At 33.3% G+C, this 27,874-nt stretch overlaps 2 protein-coding genes across 2 annotated transcripts; both read right to left on the bottom strand.

Annotated features, from left to right (window-relative positions):
• Nucleotides 1–8,803: 8,803 nt before the first annotated feature.
• Nucleotides 8,804–9,240, bottom strand: BDR25DRAFT_352470 (uncharacterized protein; the record flags this gene model as incomplete). Its single annotated transcript, XM_033695014.1, has 5 exons — nt 8,804–8,830; nt 8,876–8,908; nt 8,946–9,048; nt 9,103–9,110; nt 9,157–9,240. 5 exons carry the CDS (start codon nt 9,238–9,240, stop codon nt 8,804–8,806), a joined length of 255 nt encoding a protein of 84 aa, XP_033550846.1.
• Nucleotides 9,241–22,645: 13,405 nt separating this feature from the next.
• On the bottom strand, nt 22,646–27,846 carry BDR25DRAFT_352468 (uncharacterized protein; the record flags this gene model as incomplete). Its single annotated transcript, XM_033695013.1, has 34 exons — nt 22,646–22,713; nt 22,743–22,922; nt 22,985–23,170; nt 23,225–23,245; nt 23,272–23,481; nt 23,515–23,560; nt 23,628–24,014; nt 24,105–24,133; nt 24,174–24,279; nt 24,324–24,402; nt 24,431–24,526; nt 24,568–24,748; nt 24,787–24,802; nt 24,862–24,926; nt 25,021–25,067; nt 25,105–25,128; nt 25,164–25,245; nt 25,312–25,417; nt 25,481–25,516; nt 25,564–25,649; nt 25,691–25,778; nt 25,828–26,061; nt 26,110–26,351; nt 26,396–26,430; nt 26,502–26,614; nt 26,643–26,903; nt 26,946–26,969; nt 27,037–27,234; nt 27,278–27,295; nt 27,350–27,397; nt 27,427–27,471; nt 27,498–27,551; nt 27,582–27,700; nt 27,753–27,846. 34 exons carry the CDS (start codon nt 27,844–27,846, stop codon nt 22,646–22,648), a joined length of 3,624 nt encoding a protein of 1,207 aa, XP_033550845.1.
• Nucleotides 27,847–27,874: the final 28 nt, after the last annotated feature.

The raw sequence follows: 27,874 nt of genomic DNA, 5'->3' as shown, positions 1-27,874 counted from the left end.
TTTATTTATATTATATTATAATTTTAGTTTAAGTAAAAAAATTAATGTTAAAAAGATATATATTTTATACTATATTTAGTAAGTAGATTTTTTTATAATTGCTATTTCTATTCTTATAGTAAAAAGCAACTTTATTATAATTATACTTCACCTAGTAGTTCTAAAGGAAAACAAAAAATAAATAATAAATATAGAAGACAAAGAAGATTTAGAAGAGTTAGAAAATAAAAGTACTTCTAGCGTCTCTAGTTATAATAGTACTACTAGTAATAATAGTAGTTATATATAGTAAAACTATAAATAAAAACTATTTATGTTAAATAGGCTCTATGCTAGCTATGCAAAGCAAAGAGGTTTGCACAGTGTACACATCGCGCGCGGGGGGGGTTGCAGGTAACTGGTGTTAATTCTTCTTGTTCTAATTCTGTGCGAAGGAAAGAGGTATTTATCTGTCTGTGCGTACAACTGTAACACAAGACTATAACATATAACGCCTAACTGCGTATCTAAATACTACTATTTAGACACTAGCAACTTTTTCTTTTTCCTTTATATAGATCTTGCCTAGTCTGCCTTGCTTATACTTATAACATAACACTTTATTTATTATCTTATATAGGCTTAATTCTATTAACTAACGCTTTAACTCTAATAGTTAGTTAGTTGTATAAAATTAGTTTCTTAAAAGTAGAGTTTAGCGCCTTCTTTATATAGGCATTTGCTAGGTTATTTTTTCTATTAAGCTACCTAATTTTTATAATCTCTTTCTTCTTATATAATTCTTAAATTAATATAATATTAATTATAAGCTTTTTCTTATTTATTATACTAAGCTTTATAAGACATTTATATAAAAATCTTAAATCTATGCATAGTATAATAGGTATTAGAGGTAGTCTAAGCATACATATAATCTAGTTAATTATTATGCTTAGTGTAATTACGTAGTTAAATCCTTCTACTATTCTATACAGTTTACTAGCTAGTATAGAGCAGGTAACACATTTACATTTAGAAAAGTTCTAGTGTATAATATTATATATCATTTTAAAGTTATACAAGTTCTTAGTGCACTACTTTATTTTAAAAATAATAAGAAAGCTAAGCTATAAACTTAAGTTCTTATTATTTATAAATAATTTATTAGTAAAGATAAACAACTTTATATATAAAAAATTAAGTAGTACAAATAATAATTCTTAATTCTAGTTATTAATTTACTATTAGATTTATACATTTAATGCCTTAATATTATTATATAATAGTAACATAACTTAAGCAGCAGTAGACAAGTTAAATACTACCTTAGGTTAACACACTAACGCAATATAAGCACCTTATGCGCGCTGTTTAATATACCTCTACATAGCGTTCTCTATGTTTAGGTCTACTATATACAGGTTTTTAGCTTATTCTTTTTAAGTTAATAAGATTCTAGTTTTATTTTATATAAGCTAAAAAAAAGGTTATTAAATTTTATAAGCAATTTATGTAATAGTATTATCTTAAGCTTTATGTACAATTTAGCCTTCTACAGCTTTTTTTCTTTATGTTGTGTAAAATTAGTTATAATAATACTAAGAGTGTTGTCTATTTACAACTCTATAATTCTAAACATTTTTATAGTTTTATATATAATAAATAAGTATAAATTATATAAGAAGGTTTTTATACAAAGTTTATTTTTATAGTAGTTATAGTATATCTTAAACTAATATAAGCTAAATTCTGCTGCGCTATATAGTAGGTATATAACTCTAAATATTATGCGCAAAGAAAAGCTTTTATAGAGTTCTTTTAGTAGTTATGTAAATAATGTTTATGTAAGTTTATTTATTAACTATACATACACTTAAGTGATATTATGTAGCTTATAGTGTATACTATATAAAGCTATTAGTAATAAGCTAATAGCTAAAATTAAGCTCTAACTTATTTCCTAAATTATAAAAGACTATAACGTACCTAACAGGTTAGCCGGCCACTTTTGCCAAGCCCCTACTAAACTCTACCTGTCTACATAATGCTTTAACAACAACACTAGATTAAATCTTCTAAAGAATGTTAAATACAGGTTACTCTTTAGGGTCTTAAATAAGACTTAAAACTCTTCTTATAACACGCTACAGCTATCTATAATATCTCTTATACAACACTAAGTAATTAACGCGCTAGACAGCCTTTATAAGTAAAATGCTAGCCTAAATTAAAGAATCTAACTAAGCTTAAAAAAAAGGTAGTTGTTAAGTACATACTTAAGCTTATTACACATAGATTTTGTAACGGCGCAGGCAAGACTGTGATGACAAGCACTGTCTCTACTACTGTATGGAGCTGGGGAAGCAAGGCAGAGTAGGTCGGCTCTATTTCAGCTACACTAAGATAGAGAGGAGAAAGGGAGCTTTAAGGGCAGCTCTGCAGAAGAAGTGCTTGCAGCGCTAAGGCGCTAGCAAGAACGCTAGCGCTAAGCAAACTAATAGCGTTGCGCTAGTCGCACCCCTTATATCCTAATTAGCTGCACAGGCAGCTTGTTATGTGAAGCGCGACAAAGCTCTCTGCGTAGGACTGTCACATTACCCCCTTCTAAGGCAGTCTTGTCCCTAAGACTAGGTAGTTTAGCGCCTCTATGTTAGTCTTTAAACTAGTTAAGACCTTAGTGTAGGTTAATTATTAACCTTTATAAGTTCTATATTCTTGCTTTTTTTATACGCTTGCAACTAGGCGTCTAGTTGCGCTGGCAGACTAGGCTTAGTAGGATATGCTTAGTAGAAGTCCTTTACCTTATGCAGAGCTCTAAGGAATCTGTTAGCATTATACTAGGTAGGGTTAGAATTATAGCCTACCTATAAGGCTTAGTATTAGAGACGCCTGCAGTGGACGCGACTATCTAGGATGTTCTAAACCTGCTACTTAGGGTAACTGTTAACCTTAATTAGCTTCTCTAAAGGCTTAACCTAACCTAGCAGCATTATAGGTGCTGCCTGCTGTAGGCAGTCTGCGTAGAAGACGTTGTGCATCCTTATGTATAGGGGGAGCTTAAGCTAGTACAAATAACCTCTTATACTTATAATTAAATAAGGCCTGTACATCTACTAGTTAAGCTTCTAGCTAGGGCGCCCTATAGTAAAGCCTTTAAAAGTTATGTATACTTTATTGCCTACTATAAAGTTAGGCTTATGCTACTTTTTATTTACCTAAGCTGCTTACTACTTTTAGGCTTAAGTAATGCCCTTCCTTATAATCTTAATTACTTATTATATAGTGTTGTAGTAAAGCTTAGCATAGCTTTAAGCTTTCTTATGTAAAATCTGCTTTAGCGCAGTTAGTAAGTGTCTTATATGTGCCTTCTAGTTCTAGTAGTGTGTTAGATAATAGCTAAACTTAATTTTAAACAGTAATAACTTTATTATCTTATATAGTAAAGATGCTTAAGCCTAGTCTATATAGGGCAGCAGGTCTAACTAGTTGTTTTAGAAGTAATTAACAAATAAACATAGTTGCTAGTTAATATACTAATTTAGCACCTCTATGTTGCTGTTAGTCTAAGGATAGTAAGGCGTAAAAAGCTTTTATTTAACACTAGTAAAGTAGCAGAGCTTGTCTATAAATATAAAGGTAAACTATAGTCTATAGTTAGAGATAATTAATTAAGAGGGTCTATAGACACACTAGATATAGCAATAGTATAGGTCTGCAGCCCCTACAGCAGTAATAGTCTTGTAGCACAGCAGTAAAAAGCAGCGCTTGCTTAGATAGTCTACTATAATAAACACATTATTATAGCTAGCTTAATTAGGTAGAAATAACTTAAAATTTATAAAAATGTTTTACTATACTTACTTAAGTATTAGTAGTAGCTTAAAGAGCCCTAAAGTCTTATCTTAAAAGATATAGCTCTACTAATAAGCCTTATAAGTGCTAATGTAAGTCTTAATGTTCTAGCTTATGCTTAGCTAGTAGTACTACTTACGTAGCAGCTTAGTTATTTTCCTAGTTTTAGAATGTGTAGTAAGTTACATTGTGTAAACAGCGCAGATAAAGTAGGTCTTTAGAAACTAGACAGCTAGGACTATAAGCTTCTTTTTCTTTAGTAGTAGGCCCTTAGTGTTAATCTTTTATTATAAGCTAGAATTCTGCGCTTTATTATAGCAGTATTATAAGCTTTTATAATTTTAATTAGTATCTAGAATCTAATTAATAAGCTTATATAGTTAATTTATTAGTAGCAGCTCTATAAGCTTTTTATTTAGCAAAGAGGTGCTCTATAAGGCAGTGTGTAATTAAGTAATAAAACTAACACTAATCTACTTTTAGCTTAGAAAAGAGTGTGTATAAGTAGCCTTATTTTTTTTTTTTTACATTTTAAGCTTCTTTTACTTCTTTAACAGCGTGTCTGTAATAATGTTAGTAGTGCCTAGGCAGTAGGTTAGTGTAAGGTTAAAGTCTACTATTAGTATAGCTTATTATATTTAGTAAGGGGTAAGCTTATGCTTAACAGTAAAGTACTTAAGAGCTTAGTAGTTAGTAATTACTATAAACAGCTTATCTTATTATAGGCTTATTAGCTACACTTACTACTTTTATAGGCCTTAAATAACTATAAGCATTTTTTTATTATATATATTATAGTTTATCTATAGTAGGCTTATAGTCTTAGAGTAGAACGCTATAGGGCGCTAGATGCTGTTGTCCTGCAGCTGTAATAGTACTTCTGTAATAACTTTGTTGCTTATGTTAGTCTCTATACACATCTTATAATTTAGTAAGTAGTGTGTAAGAATGTTGTCTAATAGCATAAAGTTTTTAGCGCGCTTAAACACAGCTAACTTATACTCTTTTAAAAGATGCTAGGCGCTACACTTAAGCAGCTTTATAAGTAGCTATATAATGTAACTATAGTTCTTAAGGAAGGCGCAGTAGAAGTTGCAGAACCCTAGGAACAACTGTAGGCTCTTAATTAAGGTTAGTATAGGCTAGTCTTAGACAGCAGCTACCTTAGTAAGGTCTTTATAAATTCTATTTATACTAATAATAAAACCTAAAAATTTTATTTTAGTAACTATAAATTTACTTTTCTTAAAGTTAATCTATAGGCTAGTGTTTTATAGATAACATAAAACCTTAGTAATGTGTGCTTTATGCTATAAGAGGTTGTCTAAGTAGATTAAGATGTTATTAAGGTAAGCTATATAAAAGTTATTAAGTAAGCTATGTAAAACTTAATTAATATATTACTAAAAAGTTATAAGGCTGTTGTAGAGTCTAAAAGGCAGCACATAATACTTATAGTTGCTATAGTGTGTTTAAAAAGTAGTTAAGTTCTTAACCTTTTTAGTAAGCTAGATGTAATAGAACACCTATTATATATTAAGCTTAGTAAAGACCTTAGCTGTAGCTAGCTACATAAGCGTCTTTTAGATTAAAGGTATTAAGTAAGTGTTTTTTTTTATAATTATGTTAAGCTTATAATAGTTTACATAGAACTTTTACTTTTTTTCTAGCTTCTTAGTAAACAAGACTAGAGAAGCGTAGCTAGCGTTACTATGCATAATAAATCTGCGTTGCAGGTAGTTGTCTAGATAGTCCTTAACTAGCCTAAGCTGCTCTAGAGACATGCTGTATAGTAGGCTGCTTAATAGGGTGTTCTTTACTATTAGCTTAATATTATAGTTAACACTAGGTTAGTGTAGCAGCAGTTTGTCTAAGTCTTTTTTTAAAAAGTAGGCTAGCGTAGCTCTAGTGTACGCAGGGGATAGTAACTTTTTAAGCATTAGCTGTTAGAGCTTATTTTTAAGATTAACTATTATAGGTGCTTAATAGTTCTTAATTAGTTAATTAACCTTATAGATGTTAATATGTCTAATTATAACATCTCTGCGCCTTACGTGTAGCATAAATGCAGCAGTGTTAATTATGTTTACCTTTAGCCCTACCTTAGCAAGTGCTTTTTTAGAGACAGCTAGTTAACATTAGTGCGCTTAATTAGCGCTAGGGGGTATTAGTTAAGAATTAAGTTACTTTTTTATTTTTTTTAAGTTTTACTGCTAATTATGCTCCTAAGTTAATTAAAGTTAGTATTAATTAATTTTTAATATCTTTATAAACTTATCTTATTAGTTAGTGTTTACTTAATAAGATTAGTTAATCTATAAAGACGCGCTATATATAAAGATAATAATATTACACTTGCAGTCTTATATCTAATTATTGTCTAGCTACTAAATTAATTATTTCTTATAGTTAATTTAAACACTAGCTTTCTTAAAAACCTTACAGCTTATAATTAAGTTATAACAGCCTGTGTTATAAGGGATAAAGAGTGTAGGCAGCTAGTAGCTGTTAATTACTAGATTTATGTAGAAGTACTTATCTACCTGTCTATTTAGTTAATTATTATATCCTATAATAAGAATAGACTTAATGCTAAGCATCTTAGGCTGTAGGTGCTTCTAGATTATCTGCAGGTGTTGCAGGTAGATTAGATTATAGCTGCTAGCCCCTATGTTAATAAGACTATTTAAGCGTACAGTAATCTCTCTAGTAAAGACACAGCAGGGCAGTATAAAAGGCTTACTGCTAAATAGCAGCTTATGTAGCTTCTACGCTAGTGCTTTATTTATTAACTTTAGAGAGAAAACTTTCTTTAAAGTAAGTTTTCCTTTAATTTACTGTCTTTACTAGAGCTTATAGTGTCTAGCTTTTGCGCTACTTCTATAGCTTTACTCTTAGCGCAGGCGTAAAAGCAGTTACAACTTATATGTTCTAGCTAATAGCATAAGTAGTAAGTTACAGCATTCTTTATTAAAGCTGCCTACACTTAGAGTGTTACTAGAGTTATTAGAGCAGCAGCAGTAGTAGCAGGTTAAAGAACGTTCTAACGCGTAAGCTTCTCTTAACCTCTCTACGCACATTACGCGCTTAACTCTGCAGTAGACCTCTGCAGTAAGAAGAATATCTAGTAGGCTTACTTTATGTAATTAAAGAAGCTAACTGTTAGGTTGTTATAGTAAGTTTTTATATGTACTTAAAGCTAACTTAATAAAGTATTATAAATCTTATCTTTCTACTACTTAAGCAGCAGCTTAGCTTTATTTATAAAGCATATAAACTAGGCCTTAAAGTTTTTAAAATCTTAAAATAGCTTTATCTTAAGCTAGTAAAGCTTAGTTTTAGCTTTTATTTACTAGTTAGTATTTTTAAAGTTTTTTTTTAAAAAGCTTATAATATCTTTAGTTATTACTAGCTTACTTTACTACTTTTAAGCTTTAAAGTAAAGAACTAGTTAACCTAGCGCTTAACTACTTACTTTACTTTTAGTATAGTGTACTTAAGTGGTTTTTTTTTTATAGAGTTACTATCTGCAGGTATAAAGTAGTCTATGTTGTAAAGTAGCTTACTTATTAGAAGGTTTTTCTAGTAGTTAAATTTAATATTATCTTTACTTATAAACCTAGGCAGATCCTTTGCTTTAGCTAATAGTTTTAGCCTAGCTTCTTAGCTTATAGTACTAATATAAAAAAGGTTAGGTGTTTTTAGCATAGCTAGGTTAAATTGCAGTTGCTTTTTTAGTGTAGTTAGCATAAGTGTGCCCCTTAGCACTTAATAAGCTCTGTCTAAGAAAAATAATTAGTTATGCGCTAGTGTAGTAGTAGCTTTAAGTCTTTTAACTTTATTTTTATAATTAGCTAAGTGTTTAAGAGTTTTATTTAGCAAGCTTTAAAGCTTTTATAGCTTTTTACTAACTTTTACTTACTTAGCTTCTGCTATGTTAACTACTTTAGTAAGAGTATTAGTGTAGTCTTAATAAGCTTACACTTTTAATAACTACTATAGCAGCTTATTTACTATAACTATGTAATCTACAGCTATAAGGTTTAGTAGGTCTAGGTAGAGGCTAATTAAATTATAATTAGTAGTACCCTAGGTAATAGCCTTTGTCTAGAATAATAGTGCTTTCCTAGCCTACTAAGCGCGCACGCGCGCAGTTTTAATAGTGTAGTCTTCCTTAAACACATTATTAGTGTAGAACTAGGCCTAGCATAGCAGCGTCCTTAGTTTAGGCGTATAAGCGTTGCTAGTAGGCTAGGCAGTAAGATTAACGCGCATTTTAATTTTTAATAGCTTTCTTATTCTAGTGCTCTTAGCTTCTTCCCTCTACTCTAGGGTCTAGCAGTCCGCAGAGGTATAGTGTAGTGTGAGCCCCGGGTCTGGTGACAGTAGGGCTGATAGTTAATTAGTGGTGGGTTTGTACGTAGGTTTGTACAGAGCCTGCAGCTCTCTTCGCGTTGTTGCGGTGGTAGTTAGTACAGTAGGCCCCCCCCTACAGTTAATTTAAACTAGAGCAGCAGCACTTCTAGCTTAAAGCTCTTTAATAAAGTGTAATAATTTAATTATTACTTAGTGTTGCTTTTATAGTTGCCTAGCCTAACTAAGGCTTTAAAGCAGATAGCTATTATTAATAAACTAAAGCTTAGCCTAGTTATACTAGTAGATCTGTCTAAGTAAGAGTTAGTTAGCAAATTAAGCTCTTAAAGCTAACTACACAGTAGACCTAGATATTATGTTACTATTCTTTAGCTAAATAAAATAATTTTAGTGTAATGTAATAATAAGCACTATCTCTACTACTATATAAAGCTAGAGAAGTAAGGTAGAGTAAGTTAGCTCTATTTTAGCTACACTAAGATAGAGAGGAGAAAGGGAGCTTTAAGGGCAGCTCTGCAGAAGAAGTGCTTGCAGCGCTAAGGCGCTAGTAAGGACGCTAGCGCTAAGCAAACTAATAGCGTTGCGCTAGTCGCACCCCCTATATCCTGATTAGCTGCACGGGCAGCTCGTCATGTGAAGCGCGACAGAGCTCTCTGCGTAGGACCGTCACAAAGACAATGGGTCCGAATGCGGTATGAATCCACTCAGAGGCATATGGGAGTGCGTGGGGACTCAGAGACCTGGGAATACCAATGACAATGTAACGGCGCAGGCAAGACAATGGGTCCGAATGCGGTATGAATCCACTCAGAGGCATATGGGAGTGCGTGGGGACTCAGAGACCTGGGAATACCAATGACACCTATAGGCCTTGTACGTAGGATATCAGAAAACTACCGAGCTAGCTACAGGGGCGAGGTGCGACTAAATACATGAGGGAATAGGGGTAACAGCAGGGGTCGGGGCCAGGTCGAGGTCGGGGCCGATACGAGGGCCTTCCGGAGGTTCCGGGCGACTCGAGATGGAACGATTCATGAGGATCGTTACAGATTTCTCTCTAGGCTTGCAGCTGTAGCTAATATAGCTAATTCCTTACGCGCAGAGCGTAATCTAGGCTAGGTTAGCTTAAACTAGCCTAGTATGTAGGTTAATTACCACTTTAAGTTTATAATAAAGTTTAATTATAAGTATAATTATAAGAGAGTGCTTTATAAAGATCTAGAGGTTATTTAGAGCTAGTTTTGCCTAGTAGCTAATATAAAAGCTAAGTATAGTATCTAGGATAAAGACATGTATAACTTTAACAAGTTAGGTTTTATAATAAGCTAGATATTAACTAGAGCAGTTATTATAGCTTTAAAGAGACAAAGACAGCTAAAGGTAATATAGTAAAGTAATAAGAAGTAGATAATAGTTATCTAGGGCATTAACATAATAAAGTAAGCTATTTTACTTTTTATTATCTTTAAAGGCTGCTATTACTTCTTTACTTAGTATAAAGAGAAGAATCTACTTTAAAACTAGGTTATTGCAGTCTCTAAGAACAGCTAGATAATAAATAAGCTTAGGTTGCAGTCTCTAAGAACAGCTAGATAATAAATAAGCTTAGGCTGCAGTAGTTAAAGCACTTTAATAAGCATATAAAAAAAAGGGTTATAAGTGCTTATTAGCTTTTTATTATTAATAGCTATAAAAGCTATAACTTACTTAATTTTTAGTAGTACTATAAAAAGAATAACATTATTACTATCTATATGCCTCTACACTTATTACACTTTTTATAGCTTCTTAATATAAGTTGTTTTACCCTTTTAAAAAAAGTGTATAGGCGCTAAGCTAAAGATCTTATGTGTAACTAGATTACTTATATTATAAAACTTAAGTTTCTACTATGCTTTATACACACTTATAATGTAGTAATTACTTTTAGTAATATCTAAAAAGGGTTTTAAGCTGCTAGTTTAGTCTTATTTAACTTAAAATAAGTTAAAATAGCTTTTAACATCTAGTTATATACTTTATTACTACTACTACTTATTAATAATAAGCCCTAGTAGTTATAAACTTTAAGTAATACTTTTAAATTTAGGTTATAATTAATGCTTATAAAGGTAAAAATTTAAAGGCATATAAATAGCTTACTAACGTCTATAGTAAAGGCCTTTAAAAAAGTCTTAAAGAAGGCAGCAATTATTGCGTATAAGCTAGTGTTAGCGTAAAAAGAGATTATAAAGCTTTAAGTAGTAAATAAGGCTGCTATGTAACATAGATTGCATAAAAGAAAGTAGATTTAAGTAAAAAAAACCTTAATAGTTAAAGATAGAGCTTATTTAACTACTCTAAAGGAGTTTAAAGCGCGTAGTAATAAGAAGAAGCTAAAAACACAGGTGCGCGCTAAAAAAGGTAAGCTAAGTTAAAGGTAATATAAGTAGTGTAATTAAACTAGGCATAACTTATATACATATAAGAAAGTAGTAGAAGTAGACTTTAAATAATATCTTATATTGGATTGCTTTATACAGGGCTAAAGTAGGCTGTTTTGCGCTAGAATAGGGTGGTTTTAGTAGGGGCTTAGCAAAAGTAGCCGGCTAACCTGTGTGGCCGGCCAACCTGTTAGGTACGTTATAATAAAGTCTAACAAAGAAGAAAGCTTTAATAAAATAAGAATCTAAAATACAAAAGATTACTTAAAAGTAAGAATATTGCAAGCGTTAGTAAATTATTCTATTAATATTATATAATTACTTACAAGGCTAGATGTTCTAGAACAGGCTAGTATAGCCTCACCCGACCTGTTTAGAGGTCACATGACCTGTGCTTTGTATATAAGCATGAATCCTAACAAGCAAGTGTTACGGTCTATAGTTAGACCAACGTAACTCCACCCGAAGTACTCTATAATCTAGCTAAGTTGGGGCAGGGCTTGTTTACAAACTAATTAGAAGATGCAGAGGCAGCACAGCTGCCTATAGTGATAGAAGAGTGCATTATTTAATAAAAAGGTAGGCTGCAAGTTAAATAAGTTTAGTAAGTTAAGTAAGTCTACTATATAGTAAACTTAAGAAGCTTGCTTAACTTGTTCTTAGCACTGCTACCTACATATATAGTTTTAACTTTAAATAGCCTTTAAAAAGGTGTGTTTAACATTTAGTTTATTTTTTATATAAACTAAGTAGCATTTAGCTTTTTAATAAGCTATAATACTACTAATATATCTTATAACATATATACCTCTAATTCTGTCTAACAGGACTGTTTAACCTAGCCTTTATACTACTGCTATAGAGATAAACTATAATCTAGCTACTCTTCTAAGTCTCTATTAGCCTATTAGCTATTACATAGGACTGTACACCCTACTGTTAGCCCCTACCTCCTGTCTTACCTACTAGGAATAATTTTAGCCTAAGTGTTTCTTTAAAGCAAGAATTATAATATTAAACACTACACCTCTTAAAAAGTATAACTACTTAACATAACCTTAACACTAACATAGCCTATATAGCCCTGTTAGGATTAATAGGAGTTCTAATAGTTAGTAAAGGTGTCCTAGTAAAACAAATTAATATAATATAAAATAATATTAAAAAACTTTAGCAAATTAGTAATAAAGTTATTAAATTAATCTACTTTTAAAAAAAAGTAAAGTAATTATAATAAAAAGTAACTTAGACTAATAATCTACTACCTCTAATAACCTCTCTAACTACCCTAAACACTGCAGCCTAGATACACGCGCTGCATGTTAAACTAGCTAAGCTCTAGAACATATTAACTAAAAAAAGTAAGCATTATAGCTAAAAAAAAAAAAAAACTAAAAAAGAACTTTAAAACTAGCCTTTTTAAAGCCTTTTAAAAGATTGTCTAAGAACTTTTACCTCTTTTTTACTTAATGCTACCTTTATCTATAATATAATAAAGGACTATTTTAAACTAACGCAGAAATAATATCCTAGATAAGACTACACTTAGAAGAACTCTCTATAATCTAGTTCTAGCTATATGTAGATAATTAGATAGACTTTAGAGTAAACAGCACTATATTAACTTCTAAAACTAAAAAAATATTTAGTAGTATAAAAGCTTTTAAGAAAGCTCTAACTGCTATTTATAAAACTATAAATAAATAAAAAATTACAGTAGATAAGCTAAATGCTCTAAAGCAAAAGAAAGAAACAACCTAGTACTATATAGCACGCTTTAGAGAATAGCTAGCTATCTGCAGATAAATAGATTAAAAGGCACTATGCTAAATATTTTATAATAAGTTAAAAAATATAATTAAAAATAAATTTGTATATAATAAAAACCTAACTACTTCTAAAAATTTTATTATAAAAGCAACACTTTATAATAATAAGCATAAAGAATATAAAAGAGAAAAATAGTATAAAGAAGCTTTATAAAAACCTAAGTTAATTTTTTTTAAAAAAAGCCTTTTATTATAATAAAAAACTAATAGACCTTAGTTACATAAAACATATATAAAGCTTCTCTTTAAAAAAAGCTAAGCCTTTAGACATAATAAGCTACTTTTAACTAAAAAGTAATAAAAATAGCTTAAAAATAAGACCTACTTAAACTATAAAAAAGTAGAACATTTATGCTAAAATTACCTAAACTTTTATAAAGAGGAGAATAAAAATACTACTATAATAGTAAAAACTATTACTATAGAATACAGCCTTATAGATAAAAAATATTAGAAAGACTAAATAATAAACTTTACTAGTAATATATAAAAAACTATTTTTTAAAACCCTACTTTAAAGTGTATTAAAATGTAGTTATTAAAACCTTTAGTAGCCTTAATTAAGTGTTATAAGACATTATAATTCTTAAAAAATATATAAAAGAGACTTAGATTTAAAGATATATTATAGATAAAAAAAATAGTTTATTTTTAATAATAAAACTTTAAGCACTTTTTTTTAAAAGCTTTTTAGATAATTCTAGAGTTACTTATGCTAAAAGTGTAGATAATAACATAACTACTTAGGCAAATGTGTAGTATAACTTTATAAAATAAACATTAGTAATAACTATATAATATTTAACATAATAAAGTAGATAGCTAAAGTAAAATATAATATAGTAAAAAAAAAAAATAGTAATTTTTTACTAAAATTTATAACTAAAAATATAAAAGACTTAAAAAACCTACTAGGTTTAAAGTTCTAAAACTAAATTTAGAAAGACTAAAAACACCCCTTCTAGAGCTAGCAGTTAGTAGGAAAGCCCTTGTCTTACAGCAGAACTATAGATAGTGTCTTCTCTGTAGAAGCGCTTTCTATAGCACAGGCAAGTGCTAATAGAAGGAACACCCTGTACAGCTAGTACAAACCTGAGAATACCCTAGGTGGACACAGGAACGCCCACTAGACACCTTGTATAGACTAGAGGACTGTCTATATCCCTAGTACTAATGCACGCGACAGTACTGTACTAAGCATTAAGATAATAAGCACTAAGCAGAATAGTAGCTAACATAGAAAAAAAGCTTAATAAGTAACTTGTAAAAAAGTACTACTTTAATATGTAAAGTAATAGACTACTACACATGTTAAACTTTACTTATGTAAGAAAAGTTAAAAAACTAGCTTAAATGTAACTTTTAAAGTAGATATAGATTCTACTACTGCTAGTAAAAGGCAGCTTATAAGGAAGACTATATACTAACCTACTACTTTATAAAAGACTATAAATGTAAGGTAGCTAATTACTATATTAAAAAACATTAACTATATAAAATTAAAAAAATTAAAAAACTTAGTAATTTATAAAAAAATATTAACTTATACTTTATTAAGTGTAATAAAAGATTTTATAATATAAAAGCATTAGTAGCTATAAGCTAAAAATTAAGATAAAGCCTAATAACTACCTTTACATTTAAAAGATATACTAGATTAGCTTTTATTAATAGTAGATATACTTTTATAGTAATAGATGTAACTTAGATAAATAAATAAAGCATTTTCTTCTAAATTAAGAAAAGCTCTTTTAAAGTAACTTTTACTAACACATTTTTATTAAAGTATAGTAGAGAATATATTAATTTAGAAATATATAAAAAAAACTTAATAACACTAAATACCTAAAATTAAAGATTTATAAGTATACTTTTACTAAAAAATAAATATAATGTAATTCTAGGCTATAATTAGCTAAAAAAGTATAACCTTACTATTAATTAAAAAACTATAGCTATAGAAAGTTCTAAAAACTACGCACACATAACTTAGTTAGCATGCTATAATAACTTATACCTAATCTATAAATAAGCTAAACAGAGTAGTAGTTACTACTTTTAAAAAACAAAAACTTTAGAAATTCTTTTATTAAAAACTAAAAGCTAAAGTAATAAAAGTAATAATAAAAAAAGCTAAAAAAGGTTCTTTATAAAAAACTAAAAAATAATAAAGATATAAAATAAATAAAAATCTACAAGATTTAAGAAAAACATGCTATCTCTACTGAATATAAGAACTACTAAGACATGTTTAAAACACTAGAGGACCTAGAAAAGCTTCCTCTGTATTAACTATAGAATTATGCTATAAATCTAATAAAAGATCCTAACTTAAAAACTTATAAGCTTTACTTTTTAACAAAGATATAAAAAAAGGCCTTATAAGAATATATTAACTAAATATTAGTAAGAGGCTATATTTAAAAAAAGCTATAGCCTAGTAGCATTAGCAGTAGTTTTTATAAAGAAAAAAAAGAAAATATCTAAGTTTACTAGAACTACTAAACTTTAAATAATAACATAATTTAAAACTAATTCTTTCTATTAATTATATAAGATATTATAAACTAGTTAAAAGAAACTAAATATTTTACTAAGTTTAATATATAAAATAAATTTAATAAAATATAAATAACGTACCTAACAGGTTGGCCGGCCATTTTTGCCAAGCCCCCACTAAAACCACCCTATTCTGGCGCAAAACAGCCTACTTTAGCCCTGTATAGAGCAATACAACATAAGATATTATTTAGAGTCTACTTCTACTACTTTCTTACATGTACGCAAGTTATGCTTAGTCTAATTACACTACCTGCATTGCCTTTAACTTAGCTTACCTTCTTTAGCACACACCTGCGTCTTTAGCTTCTTCCTATTACTACGCGCTTTAAACTCCTTTAGAGCAGTTAGACAAGCTTTATCTTTAACTATTAAAGTCTTTTTTACTTAAATCTACTTTTTTTTTATGCAATTTATATTATGTAGCAGCTTTATTTACTACTTAAAGCTTTATAATCTCCTTTTACACTAACACTAGCTTATGCGCAATAATTAATGCCCCCTTTAAGACCTTTTTAAAGGCCTCTACTATAGACATTAGTAAGCTATTTACATGCTTTTAAATTTTTACTTTTATAAGCATTAATTACAACTTAAATTTAAGAGTATTACTTAGAGTTTACAACTGCTAGGGCTTATTATTAATAGGTAGTAGTAGTAATAAAGTATGTAACTAGACATTAAGGGCTATTTTAACTTATTCTAGGTTAAATAAGACTAAATTAGCGCTTAAAAACCCTTTTTAGATATTACTAGAAGTAATTACTGCATTATAGGCGTGTATAAAGCATAGTAGAAACTTAAGTTTTATAATATAAGTAATTTAGTTATATATAAGATTTTTAGCTTAGCACTTATACACCTTCTTTAAAGAGGCAAAACAACCTATATTAAGAGGCTATAGAAAGTGTAATAAGTGTAAAGGCATATAAATAGTAATAATCTTATTCTCTTTATAGTACTACTAAAAATTAAGTAAGTTATAGCTTTTATAGCTGTTAATAATAAAAAGCTAATAAGCGCTTATAACCTTTTTTTATATGCTTATTAAAGTGCTTTAACTACTGCAGCCTAAGCTTATTTATTGTCTAGCTGTTTTTAGAGACTGTAATAACCTAGTTTTAAAGTAAATTCTTTTTTTTATACTAAGCAAAAAGTTAATAGCAGCCCTTAAAGATAATACAAAGTAAAATAGCCTACTTTATTATGTTAATGCTCTAGATAACTATTATTTACTTTTTATTACTTTACTATATTACCTTTAGCTGTCCTTGTCTCTTTAAAGCTATAATAACTGCTCTAGTTAATATCTAGCCTATTATAAAGCTTAACTTATTAAAGTTATACGTGTCTTTATTCTAGATACTATACTTAGCTTTTATGTTAGCTACTAGGCAAAACTAGCCCTAGATAACCTCTAGATCTTTATAAAGCGCTCTTTTATAATTATACTTATAATTAAACTTTATTATAAACTTAGGGCAGTGCTTAACCTACATACTAGGCTAGTTTAAGCTAACTTAGCCTAGATTGCGCTCTGCGCGCAAGGAATTAGCTATATTAGCTACAGCTACAAGCCTAAGAGGAAATCTGTGTGTAATAAGCTTAAGTATGTACTTAATAACTACCTTCTTTTTAAGCTTAGATAGATTCCTTAATTTAGGCTAGTATTCTACTTTTAAAGGCTGTCTAGCGCGTTAATTGCTTAGTGTTGTGTAAGAGACATTATAGATAGCTGCAGCGCGTTGTAAGAAGAGTTTTAAGTCTTATTTAAAAGCCTAAAAAGTAAGCTATATTTAATGTTCTTTAGAAAATTTAATCTAGTGTTGTTGTTAAGGCATTATGTAGATAGGTAGAGTGTGGTAGGGGCTTAGCAAAAGTGGCTAGCCAACCTGTGTAGCCGGCCAACCTGTTAGGTACGTTAAAAGAAAAAAATAAATAGCTAATAGCTTTTTACACTTTATAAAAACTATATAAACTATTAGTAATGCTATTTAGGCTAATAAACACTCTAGCAATGTTCTAAAAAATTATTAATATAGCTCTTAACCTATACTTTAACATCTTTGTACTAGTATATCTAGATAACGTCCTTATCTACACAAAAGACAGTCTAAAAGACTATATATAGAAGGTATAAAAAGTTCTAGAAAAGCTATAAAAATATAAACTCTACTTTTAACTCTTTAAATATAAATTCTATGTTACTAAGATAAAGTACTTAGAATTTATAATTAATAGTAATAAAATAAAAAATGAACCTAGCTAAAATATAAAAGGTTTTAGAATAGCTAAAACTTATAATAGTTAAGAAAGTTAAAGGATTTCTTAGATTATCTAGTTATATTAAATAAATAATTAAAAATTACTTAAAGATTACCTTACTACTAATAAACATAACTATAAAAAATAAGTAATTATACAATTTATCTAAACTCTATAAATGCACAACGCCTTTAAAGTATTAAAGTAAGCTGTAACTGCTAAACTAGTACTATAGATGTATAACCTAAAGTTAGACATAAAGATCTACATAGATGCATCTTTAAGAGTGAGTAGTGCAGCGCTTTACTAAAAATAAGAAGATAAGAAATAGCACCTAGTAGCTTACTACTTAGCTAAGTTTTTAGAAGCTAAAGTAGACTATAGCATACCTAATAAAAAGTTAAAAGTAATACTAAATGTAGTATAAGTCTAGGCAACAGAGCTACATAGAATAGAAAGACGCTTTAATATTATAATAGACTATGTAAACTTAGTTATGTTCTTAACAATAAAAAAACTATTACTAATGCACATATAGTAGGCAATAAAGCTTGCCTAGTTTAACTGTGTTATTAAGTACATTCTAAAAACATAAAACTAGTAGGCTAAATGTAAGGCCGGATGTCCCAGAACGGGCCAGTATGGCCTCACCTGACCTGTTTGGAGGTCGTATGACCTGTGCTTCGTATATAAGCATGAATCCTGACAAGCGAAGCTTGGCAGCGATTCGTCTCTCTTACAATACACTCCTATCTTTCTCCGAAAGCTTGCTCTCAGTGCTATCCGTGCTACTTACCATCCCATCTTTACACTAAAACTCTTAGCTAGAGACTTAATTACTTTAAAAAAATAAATAAGACTAGTATATAATAGGCCTAGGCCTATAAAAGAATTATATGCACTTATAGTAATTAAATAAGGATAAAAGAACCTAATTTGTAAATACTATAAATCTCTTATGTTTAGACACCTAGGAATTAGCACCTTTTAGAAGAAGCTTAGAAGCGCTATTTTTTAACATATACCTAAGATAAATTAACTATGCATAGAGGTACTTAAAAAGTATAACATATGTAATAAAAATAATCTTTAAAGGCATAAAATATATAAATACCTTTAACTAATTAAAGCTTTAAAGTAGCTATAGATAATAGTTACTATAAACTTTATAATAAGACTTCCCCTATTAAAGAAACTAAAAATAGATATGTAATATAATAATAGTAGCTTTTAATAAGACTATAAAGTATCTACACATATAGCTATTAGAGAAAACTATTATAGCTAAGAAATTTATATACAAACTTAAACAGAATATAGTGTTAGTGTATAAATGCCTAAAAATTATTATCTTTAATAAAAATAAGCTATTTACTAGTAAGTTTTAGAAAGCAGCTATAAAACACTTTAGTATAACGCACAAGCTATCTATAGTATATTACCTATAAATAGACAGTTAGACTAAATAAGTAAACACTAAAGTAAAAAAATATCTAAAAAAATATTTTCTATCGTTAAAGTAACTAGGTAGAATAGCTCTTAATAGCATAACTAGCTATTAACATAGTAGAATTAGCTATAATAAAAAAACACTATATAAAGCTAATTTTAGTTATAACCTCTATTTTACGCTACACAGAAATTAGCTTATAGACTTACTAAAATTAGTTAACTAACTATTAAGCTTATAAAGTATATATAAGAAGTTAGTAATTAAAGCTAAATCTAGCTAAAAATAATAATAGAAAAATATGTAAATAAAACATAGTAACCTAGACTAAAGATCTACCCTAGAGACTATGTATACTTTAAAACAAAGAACCTTAAGATACCTAGGCCCTCTAAGAAGCTAGTAAAAAAAAGAATAAAACTCTATAAAGTTTTATAAACTTAATAAGATAACTGTAAGCTAAAGCTTCTCTTACATATAAAAATACACTTATAGTTCTATATCTCTAAGTTAGAAAAAGCACTTAAGGAAATTTCTTTATCTACATAAAAAGAAAAAGAAACAGAGATAAAGTATGAAGTAAAATAAATTATTAGTAATTAAAAAAATAATTTTTTACTAGTAAAAACACCTAAGAACTAGCTAAGAACCTATAAAATGTATAATAGTTAGTGCAGAAGTACCTCTAGACTCTTGTTAGATTGAAGCACTGTTTCTAGGCTTCCTGAGATGAATGATGGGTTTAGATATGATGTATGGGATGATGATTGATTGTGTTGATTTATCGATCCTTTTTCTGCTCTACTCGTGTTGCTCGGCCTTTTGTTTTGCCGATCCGAGTCCCTCGCGCACTTGCCCTATGCGCGACCAGTGTAAGGCCGAGATGGCGCTTACGTGCGACAGGTATATATACTATTCTGCACCCGAAAATCAACGTTGGTTGATTATTCGTACCTTTTGGTTGTATTGGCGGAGTGGTGCGGAGCCCCGTCCTTACAACCAGCTGCAAAATGCTGCAATTTGCTGCAACATGCAGCAATTTGCAGCAACATACTGTTCGAGCTTATTGCTCGTACTATGTAGCAGCTTTCGTCAAGCGTTCCTCCTGTCTTGACAGTAGGTGCGCATATCTGACAACTCTTCTAAGAGAAACTAGCTAGGCAATAAGGCATCTATTTTAAAAGAAACAGCTATGTTATTACTAAATAGCAGCAGCCTTTAGAAATAAGGCCCTAGTAATAAAGGCTAAAAAGGTAAATAACTTTTTACTTTAGCCTGAAAAGCTTTTATTTTATCTAAGGAAAAGAAGTCCTTTTTTAAGTATTTTACATAACAAGATTTTAGCAGATCTAGTAATTTTTAGATATAATCCTGTTTAGAACGCTATCTTTCTCTTACCTCTACTATCTTTTATAATAAATAGATTTACTTATAAATTTATTTTAACTACTTTTTAGAAAGCTTTTAATTCTAGACCTTTAAAACCTTAGTAGACTATAAGAGTTTCTCTCTCTTCTTCTCTAACTAGTTTTATGCAGTGTTAGAGATAAAAGCATTACACTAATTATTCTTTTTTACGCATTTTACGCACCTGTCTAAGGACAGAGTTAGCACGCATAATAACTCTAATAACTAGTAAGTGTTACAAGGCCTTATCTTTGTCTAGTAAAGAGGATTAAAATAAAAAGTAGAATAAAAATAATAAGATAAACAAAAATAGTAAGCTATTTAGCATAAAAAGAATAGATATTATAGACGCCTTTTAGTAGGTAGACGCTTACCTTATAAATAAACATTTACTAACGCAGTTGTGTAAGCAGAGCGGCAAGGACACTGCTAGAAAGGGGAGGCAGCGTGTTATAGTCTATAGTTAGACTAACATAACTTTACTTAAAGTACTCTATAATCTAGCTAAGTTAGAGCAGGGCTTGTTTACAGACTAATTAGAAGATGCAGAGGCAGTATAGCTACTTATAGTAATAGAAGAGTGTATTATTTAATAAGTAGGCTGTAAGTTAAATAAGTTTAATAAGTTAAGTAAGTCTACTACATAGGAAACTTAATAAGCTTACTTAACTTGTTCTTAGCACTACTACCTATATATATAGTTTTAACCTTAAATAGCTTTTAAAAAGGTGTGTTTAATGTTTAGTTTATTTTTTACATAGACTAAGTAGCATTTAGCTTTTTAATAAGCTATAATACTACTTATATATCTTACAACATATATACCTCTAATTCTATCTAACAGGACTGTTTAACCTAGCCTCTATACTGCCGCTATAGGGACAAACTATAATCTAGCCACTCTTCTAAGTCACTATTAGCCTATTAGCCATTACGTAGGACTGTACACTCTACCGTCGGCCCCTACCTCCTGTCCTACCCACTAGGAACAATATTAGCCCGAGTGCTTCTCTGAAGCAAGGATTGTAACAGCGAGGCTTGGCAGCAATTTGTCTCTCTTACAATACACTTCTATCTGTCTCTAAAACCTTGCTCTTAGTGCTATCTGTGCTACCTACTATCCTATCTTTATATAAGCTATATGTGTAAGGATTTTCCCTTTAGCTAGCAGCTGTAGCTAATATAGCTAATTCTTTACACGCTAAGCATAGTCTAGTCTATGTTAGCATAAACTAGCCTAGTATGTTTATAAAGTGTTATCTAGAGCTTAAAGTAAAGTTTAAGCACAAGTATAACTATAAAAAAGCTTTTTATAAAGATTCTAGAGTAATTTAGAGCTAGTTTAGCCTTATAGAGAATATTAAAGCTAAGTATAGTATCTAGAATAACAAAACATACAACTTGTCAGATATGCGCACCTACTGTCAAGACAGGAGGAACGCTTGACGAAAGCTGCTACATAGTACGAGCAATAAGCTCGAACAGTATGTTGCTGCAAATTGCTGCATGTTGCAGCAAATTGCAGCATTTTGCAGCAAACTGCAGCATATTGCAAGCTGGTCGCGCATAGGGCAAGTGCGCGAGGGACTCGGATCGGCAAAACAAAAGGCCGAGCAACACAAGTAGAGTAGAAAAAGGATCGATAAATCAATACAATGAATGATCATCCCATACATCATATCCAAACCCATCATTCATCTCAGGAAGCCTAGAAACAGTGCTTCAATCTGACACAACTTTAACAAAACAGGCTTTATAATAGGTTAGATATTTACTAACTATACTTACGCTTAAAACTTTACTTTAAGCTCTAGATAACACTTTATAAACATACTAGGCTAGTTTATGCTAACATAGCCTAGATTATGCTTAGCGCGTAAAGAATTAGCTATATTAGCTACAGCTGCTAGCTAAAGGGAAAATCCTTACACATATAGCTTATGTAAAGATAGGATAGTAGGTAGCACAGATAGCACTAAGAGCAAGGTTTTAGAGAAAGATAGAAGTGTATTGTAAGAGAGACAAATTGCTGCCAAGCCTCACTTGTTAGGATTCATGCTTATATACAAAGCACAGGTCATGTGACCTCTAAACAGGTTAGGTGAGGCTATACTAGCCTGTTCTAGGACATCTAGCCTTACAGCTTAAGTATGTGCTTAATAATTACCTGCTTTTTATTATTACCTAGCCTTTATAAGTTAGCTATAGAATTAGCTTATAAAAGTTATCTAGTGTGTTAGTTATTTATTATCTTTTAAAAGACTTTATACATAGCTGTAGCATGTTACTTTAAGAGTGTTGCGTCTTATTTAAAAGCCTATAGTGTAAGCTATATTTAATGTTCTTTTAGCACGTCTAAGTAGTGTTGTTAGGAATGCATTAGTGTAAAAAAAGTAGTTTAGTAGGGTCTTAGCAAAAGTAAGCAACTTAGGTGTGTGAGCAACTCGCCTGTGATGTACGTTAATTAATAAGATAATCTAGAGTGGCCGACTCGCTTCGGAAACACGTTATCTACCAAAGTCAAATACAGTGTATTCCCTCTCCACTTGCGTGATGACTAGGGATTCCTGGTATGCTTTGCTTCTCAGCTGTCTGTGAAGCCACTTTGATATTTAGATCTTTCCAGGGGAGTGGATGGCCTGTCGATCTTAGGCTCTGATTCGTGGAAAATCAACGTGACATGATCTTGTACGAGCTCAGCATCCGAGGCATTGAGGGCGACAGCAGCCTTATACGTCTTATATTCCCATTCATCATAAGGAAAGAACAATTCAGGAGTTACTTCTTGTATCAGGGCGTCGTGGCGTCTGATCGCCCTTTCTGAAGTCTACTTGCCTAGCCGCCACGACAAAATTTCGAGCCTTGCCCAACCAGCTTTATGCCTTGATACGACGTGGTTTCCTCACCGCTGGCGATGTCGTTAGCAGAAGGAGATGCTTCCGAGAGTTCCTGAAGCAGTCTACCAGAGCAATCCATGGATTCCGAAACGTGTCCCGACGAGCACGATAGAGACGCGGAAGCATCTTCAGCTTCTAGGAGAATGGCGGTCTGAGTGTCCTGCTAGTCTCCTATTAACTTGGTAATACCGTCAAAGCTCGTTAGCACATCTCATCCCCGGGATCCTTCTCTCCACATTCGGAAACGGGATCACTCCAGACGCTTATTTGGCGGGTGAAGCCTACGAAACCGAGGCCAGCTTCCCCGCGATTATCAGTTGAGTAGTTTCTCGCCGCAAACGAGAAATTTCTGACGTATTCCAAATCAAGGGTCCCTCTTCTGATCCAACATTCACTTCGTGGAACAAATAGTGCTTTAGAACACCCCTCCGGTGACCTTCCCTCGGCTAATGAAAGGTCGTGTTATCCCTAGGCTCAACCTCCAAGATTCCAAGCTCTTTCGAACGATTCGAGTCCCAGTACGCTCTATCACGTATAATCACTGCTATTGGTATTGATTAGCAATAGTGTAACTATCCTTTTGGCCACGTACACTACCTTCTTCAATATATTTGGGGTTGTAGTAGTCTTCATCCGTACAATTCACAACGTCCAGGCCTTGAGCGTTTGGTAAACAAGAACATTGTTCGGTAGACCTACAACCTGTCAAGTAACCTCCCTTCTTAACCATAGGTCTCCATAAGGCTGATAACCGGAAAAGCAAGCGAACAGAACACATCAACTCCCCTGGATTCCTTGGAATTAGATAGTTGGTAATCGGCGCGCGCTCTGGGAGATCCGCCGGATGAAGATACCAGTCGCACGAGACAACCTTTGGGCTATCAATGTGCCCTGAGCAACGTTCGTAGGTTGGATTGATATACGGAAGACTGAAAACGAATTCGATGTTGAACTTCCCACGGTAACTTGAGACAAGTATCTGGATGGCAAGATAATCCACTTACAAAGAATTGAGGCTGTGTGAATCCTTAAATCCGAGTCCGAAATCCACGAAAGAAGATCATGGCACATACGTGTCACACTCTTGAATTACAAGGACTTCGCTTTGGGGATAAAGATATAGATTATTTTCGCAAACTGCTGTGTGATAGGAGTTCAAGGAGACCAGCTCTTATATCAAGAATTGCATCAACAAGGGGTAGGGGAGAGAGGTGGGAGCCAGAGTTGAGACCAAGCAATAGAAGCTACAAGCCATGTGCCACATACGGAACAAGTACAGAAATCAGACCTCTAGACGGGTGTTAGGAAGAGAACCAAGGAAGTGAACGAACCTGGGAAGGAAGGCCGATGCAAAGAAATTTTGTCGACTTGTTCGAACGCGCACCCGAGTCTCACTATTGATCCCTTTGCCTTAGACGACCCGGCATCACTATGTCGATATTGCGGCCAGTGTGTCCAAAAATAGGTTGCCATTTAATGAATTTCCGTCCCCTCATATGACAGCGAAAGAGGCTATGGTTGCTAGTTTTCACTCTTCGTTTAGTCCGCCTGACGCAACCACGAAATATTGAAGTTGCTTGCCGGCCTGCTGACCTACGCCATAGGGAAGGCTATCGCTACGCAGAAATTGAGATTCGATCCGATAGCTGGTTCCTCTTTGCAACATGTGAGTTTGTCGGTAGTACGCTCTGGAAGAACCATCGGCTGAAGCAGCTGCGAGACGCCCAGCACGAGAAACAAACTTTATATACTATCTCTTGCTCTCGTCTATCGGCGCATAAGATATTTCCTAACCCTTTATGACAATACTTAGCGGGTATTTACACGAAGGGAATTCCTAGTTCTAGGGAACTGTAGTTCACGTTCGGATTATCGCAGATTAGAAGAGAATCTGGCAAAGATACAACGTTAGCAATTTATCCCGATAAGTGTTTCCCAATTATAAAATGGAATCATAATCTCTCATAGCAGGCAGATGGACTCACGATATCCACAAGCGTCAAGCGGCGACGCTTTCTCCTTCCAATACCAGCTATCGTGAGAACATGGTGTGAGTTTTACAAGACGACCTATCGTGAGCATGTCCAAACGACCTGAAGAGTCCCATACCAGATTACTTTTGTGTTACAAAATGCTGCTGTTAATAGGGAAGATCGTATCGAAAGCTTCCGTTATTGAGGCCCTCCAACTTTTCACCCTGCTCCTATGGACTATGCTAACATGGCCGAGGATACCGAAGAAACCGATCCTAGGCTTCCTCTAATCATGGTGTCTACGCAGCTCTCCAGCTTCAATAATTCTCGTCAGTCCAGTAAGATGATGGCGGTATACTCTAAAAGCTACCGGACCTCCATTCCTCAATGCCTGCTTCCCGAGCAAATGCTATCGCTTTGAGTTAAGTGTCTGACAGTTTCTGTGCGACAATCATGAACTATTAACACTAACAGTTTCAGCACGGCTGACCTCAGATGCTAGTTTGGCCTCATGTTGTCACCTACCAACGTATCATGGTAGGATTGATTTGGGACAGAAGTTCCAGTCCTCTGGACGTCTCTACCAGACCAGTAAGAGATTTCAGCGACCAAATTTATCCGTTTGTGCTTTATAGTAGGCGCTATCCTGTTGTACCCCCAGAGGCAGACGTCAATCATCCACTTTTCCATGGTGGAACCTTGTCGCCGTCGAGAACGGTAGGTAGTGGGTAAGATTCTTCTTCCCTACTCGTATAGCACCATCGTACGACCTTTGTCCGGATTTGGCCACATCTATCTAATTTCCCAACAAAATTGGACAATACTTGCATCTTGTTCGCCGAACGGCGAGAGTGGCTGACCGCCACCAACGTTGGCGGCATGTCGTCTTCGAGTACGCTCTCTTAAGGCCAATTCTATAGACGCACGGCATGCGAAATAATTATCGACCGCACATATACCCCCATGATTTCGGACCTCGAAGCGATTTCCAGTAGCCGGGCCGAATCGGTGAGGCAATTCGTATCGCGGAGCATTATTACTAGGAAACAAGCTCTAAAAGAGCGCAGAGAGTGGTCGTGGATCAATGCGGCGTCGGCACACCTGGGGAAGCGTGACCTTTCGCATGCCGTGCATGTCGACATGGCAATAATGCCCCAGGTATTTCTCCGCAGTGTACACTCTCCATTCTCTGCTTGGCTTTTCCGGTCGACTGCATTGGGAAGTGCCAGCAAATTTCTGAGAGAATTGATCTCCGAACAGGGTCCCGATGAGGAATTTTGCGTCATCAGCGTCGCCTTGATTTAGTGCAACGGTGATCTTCCAGATCGTGGCGCCGGTATCCCCTTAACACTCCGAACTAACATTTCTTCACGGCCACCTACCTCACACAAAAGCCTAGCGACCTCTTTCCTAAAGTGTGCCCTGGACTCCCCGATCAAATTCGCATAATCATTCCGTCAGAGTCGGCGCATAGTTGCCATGAAGCATTTTACTTGGCAAGACGGAAAACCGTTGCCGAAAAATCTGGTGTTTCTCCTCGCATCCCCCACAATTTAAAGCACGACCAATATTTCTCATGTTGTGGGGTTATGCTTAACAACTCAATCTCATAAATGAATCAGCCCCAACTGTACGGATGGCATGAAGCGGAAAGCTTCTCGAACGTCTGATTTTCCTATGGACGACAGGCCCGGTACTCCCAGATCCTGAGCCCTTATTGCGGTTTTGTTAAGGACTATCCTCGCAATATGCCATCTCCATCGGTCGTTAATTTTTGCGTTATGCGATCGGCTTGGTGAGAGCCGCCTGACTCGTCGACAGGGTCGACGCGTTCTCACCTTCGCCATTGCACTATTCGTTTCACGGAAGTCGTCATTGTTTAATATTGCTTCGGCCTAGCGACTATAGCGACTACGACAGGTTTGCTGTCAAATCACACGAACGGACTTTGTGACGAACGACTAGAGTTGTGGCCACATCCAATCGAAAACTAACAGGGGCGAAGCCTGCCTATAGAAGCTCCATCACGAACGAACAGACGAACGGCTCTGGAAAGCGGGAAGCGGGAGGAGCAACCAAAATATACCTATTCTTAATAATGCCTAGACTTGGGTGCATAAGCGCCATAGAATTCCAGAATCTCTTACCATTACTACAACCCTCCTCTTTAATCTTCCCAAATTGGCCTCTTTCCAGGATCATTTCCTTCCTAGGATCATTTCTTTCCTAGGATCATTCAGCTTTCTGGTGACTATTACAGAAATTGAACAGTTCGACGTTTTCCGATCTCAAGATCAGATATGATTCATCTGCAATGGGAAGTGGAGCGGAGCAGCATCACGCGAGATGTTCGGAGGTTACTGCTCGAAACGAGCAGATCCCCGAGACTCTTTTCGGAGCCCTTCAGTCTTTATTCACCACAATTACCTGGGATGTTGGATCTGATTGGCCCAAATATATCTCCTGAATGAAATGTCAATTCCTCACACGAAGAGCTGTGCATCTGCACGCATTAGCGGGCTCCGGACAACCTGTCCAGATAGCTGGAAAGAGTGCAGCGTACTGCAGGCGACCTGCAGAACAGCGATCACGACCGACGAGAATGCTTTCTGTGTCGCCCGAATCTCACATGCGTATGCATACCCGCTTATTCGTAACCAGGCTTCGACTCCTTCGAGATCAAAAAGGACGCCTTACTCGGAGCAGAGGCAACAATCGGCCGTTCCGATATCAGAACATCGCACCCTGATCATACACCAGCAGTTGACCATGTCTCAGATCCCCAGTCGATAGCAGCTCAAGCCACGACCTTGCACTGCCCTGAGCGCAGCCTTTCATTGTAAAATTTTACAACTCTCGTCCCAAC

This window comes from Lindgomyces ingoldianus (assembly GCF_010093535.1).
Source record: "Lindgomyces ingoldianus strain ATCC 200398 unplaced genomic scaffold BDR25scaffold_8, whole genome shotgun sequence".
Classification (NCBI taxonomy): domain Eukaryota; kingdom Fungi; phylum Ascomycota; class Dothideomycetes; order Pleosporales; family Lindgomycetaceae; genus Lindgomyces; species Lindgomyces ingoldianus.
This window is presented reverse-complemented; position numbering and strand designations above follow the sequence as displayed.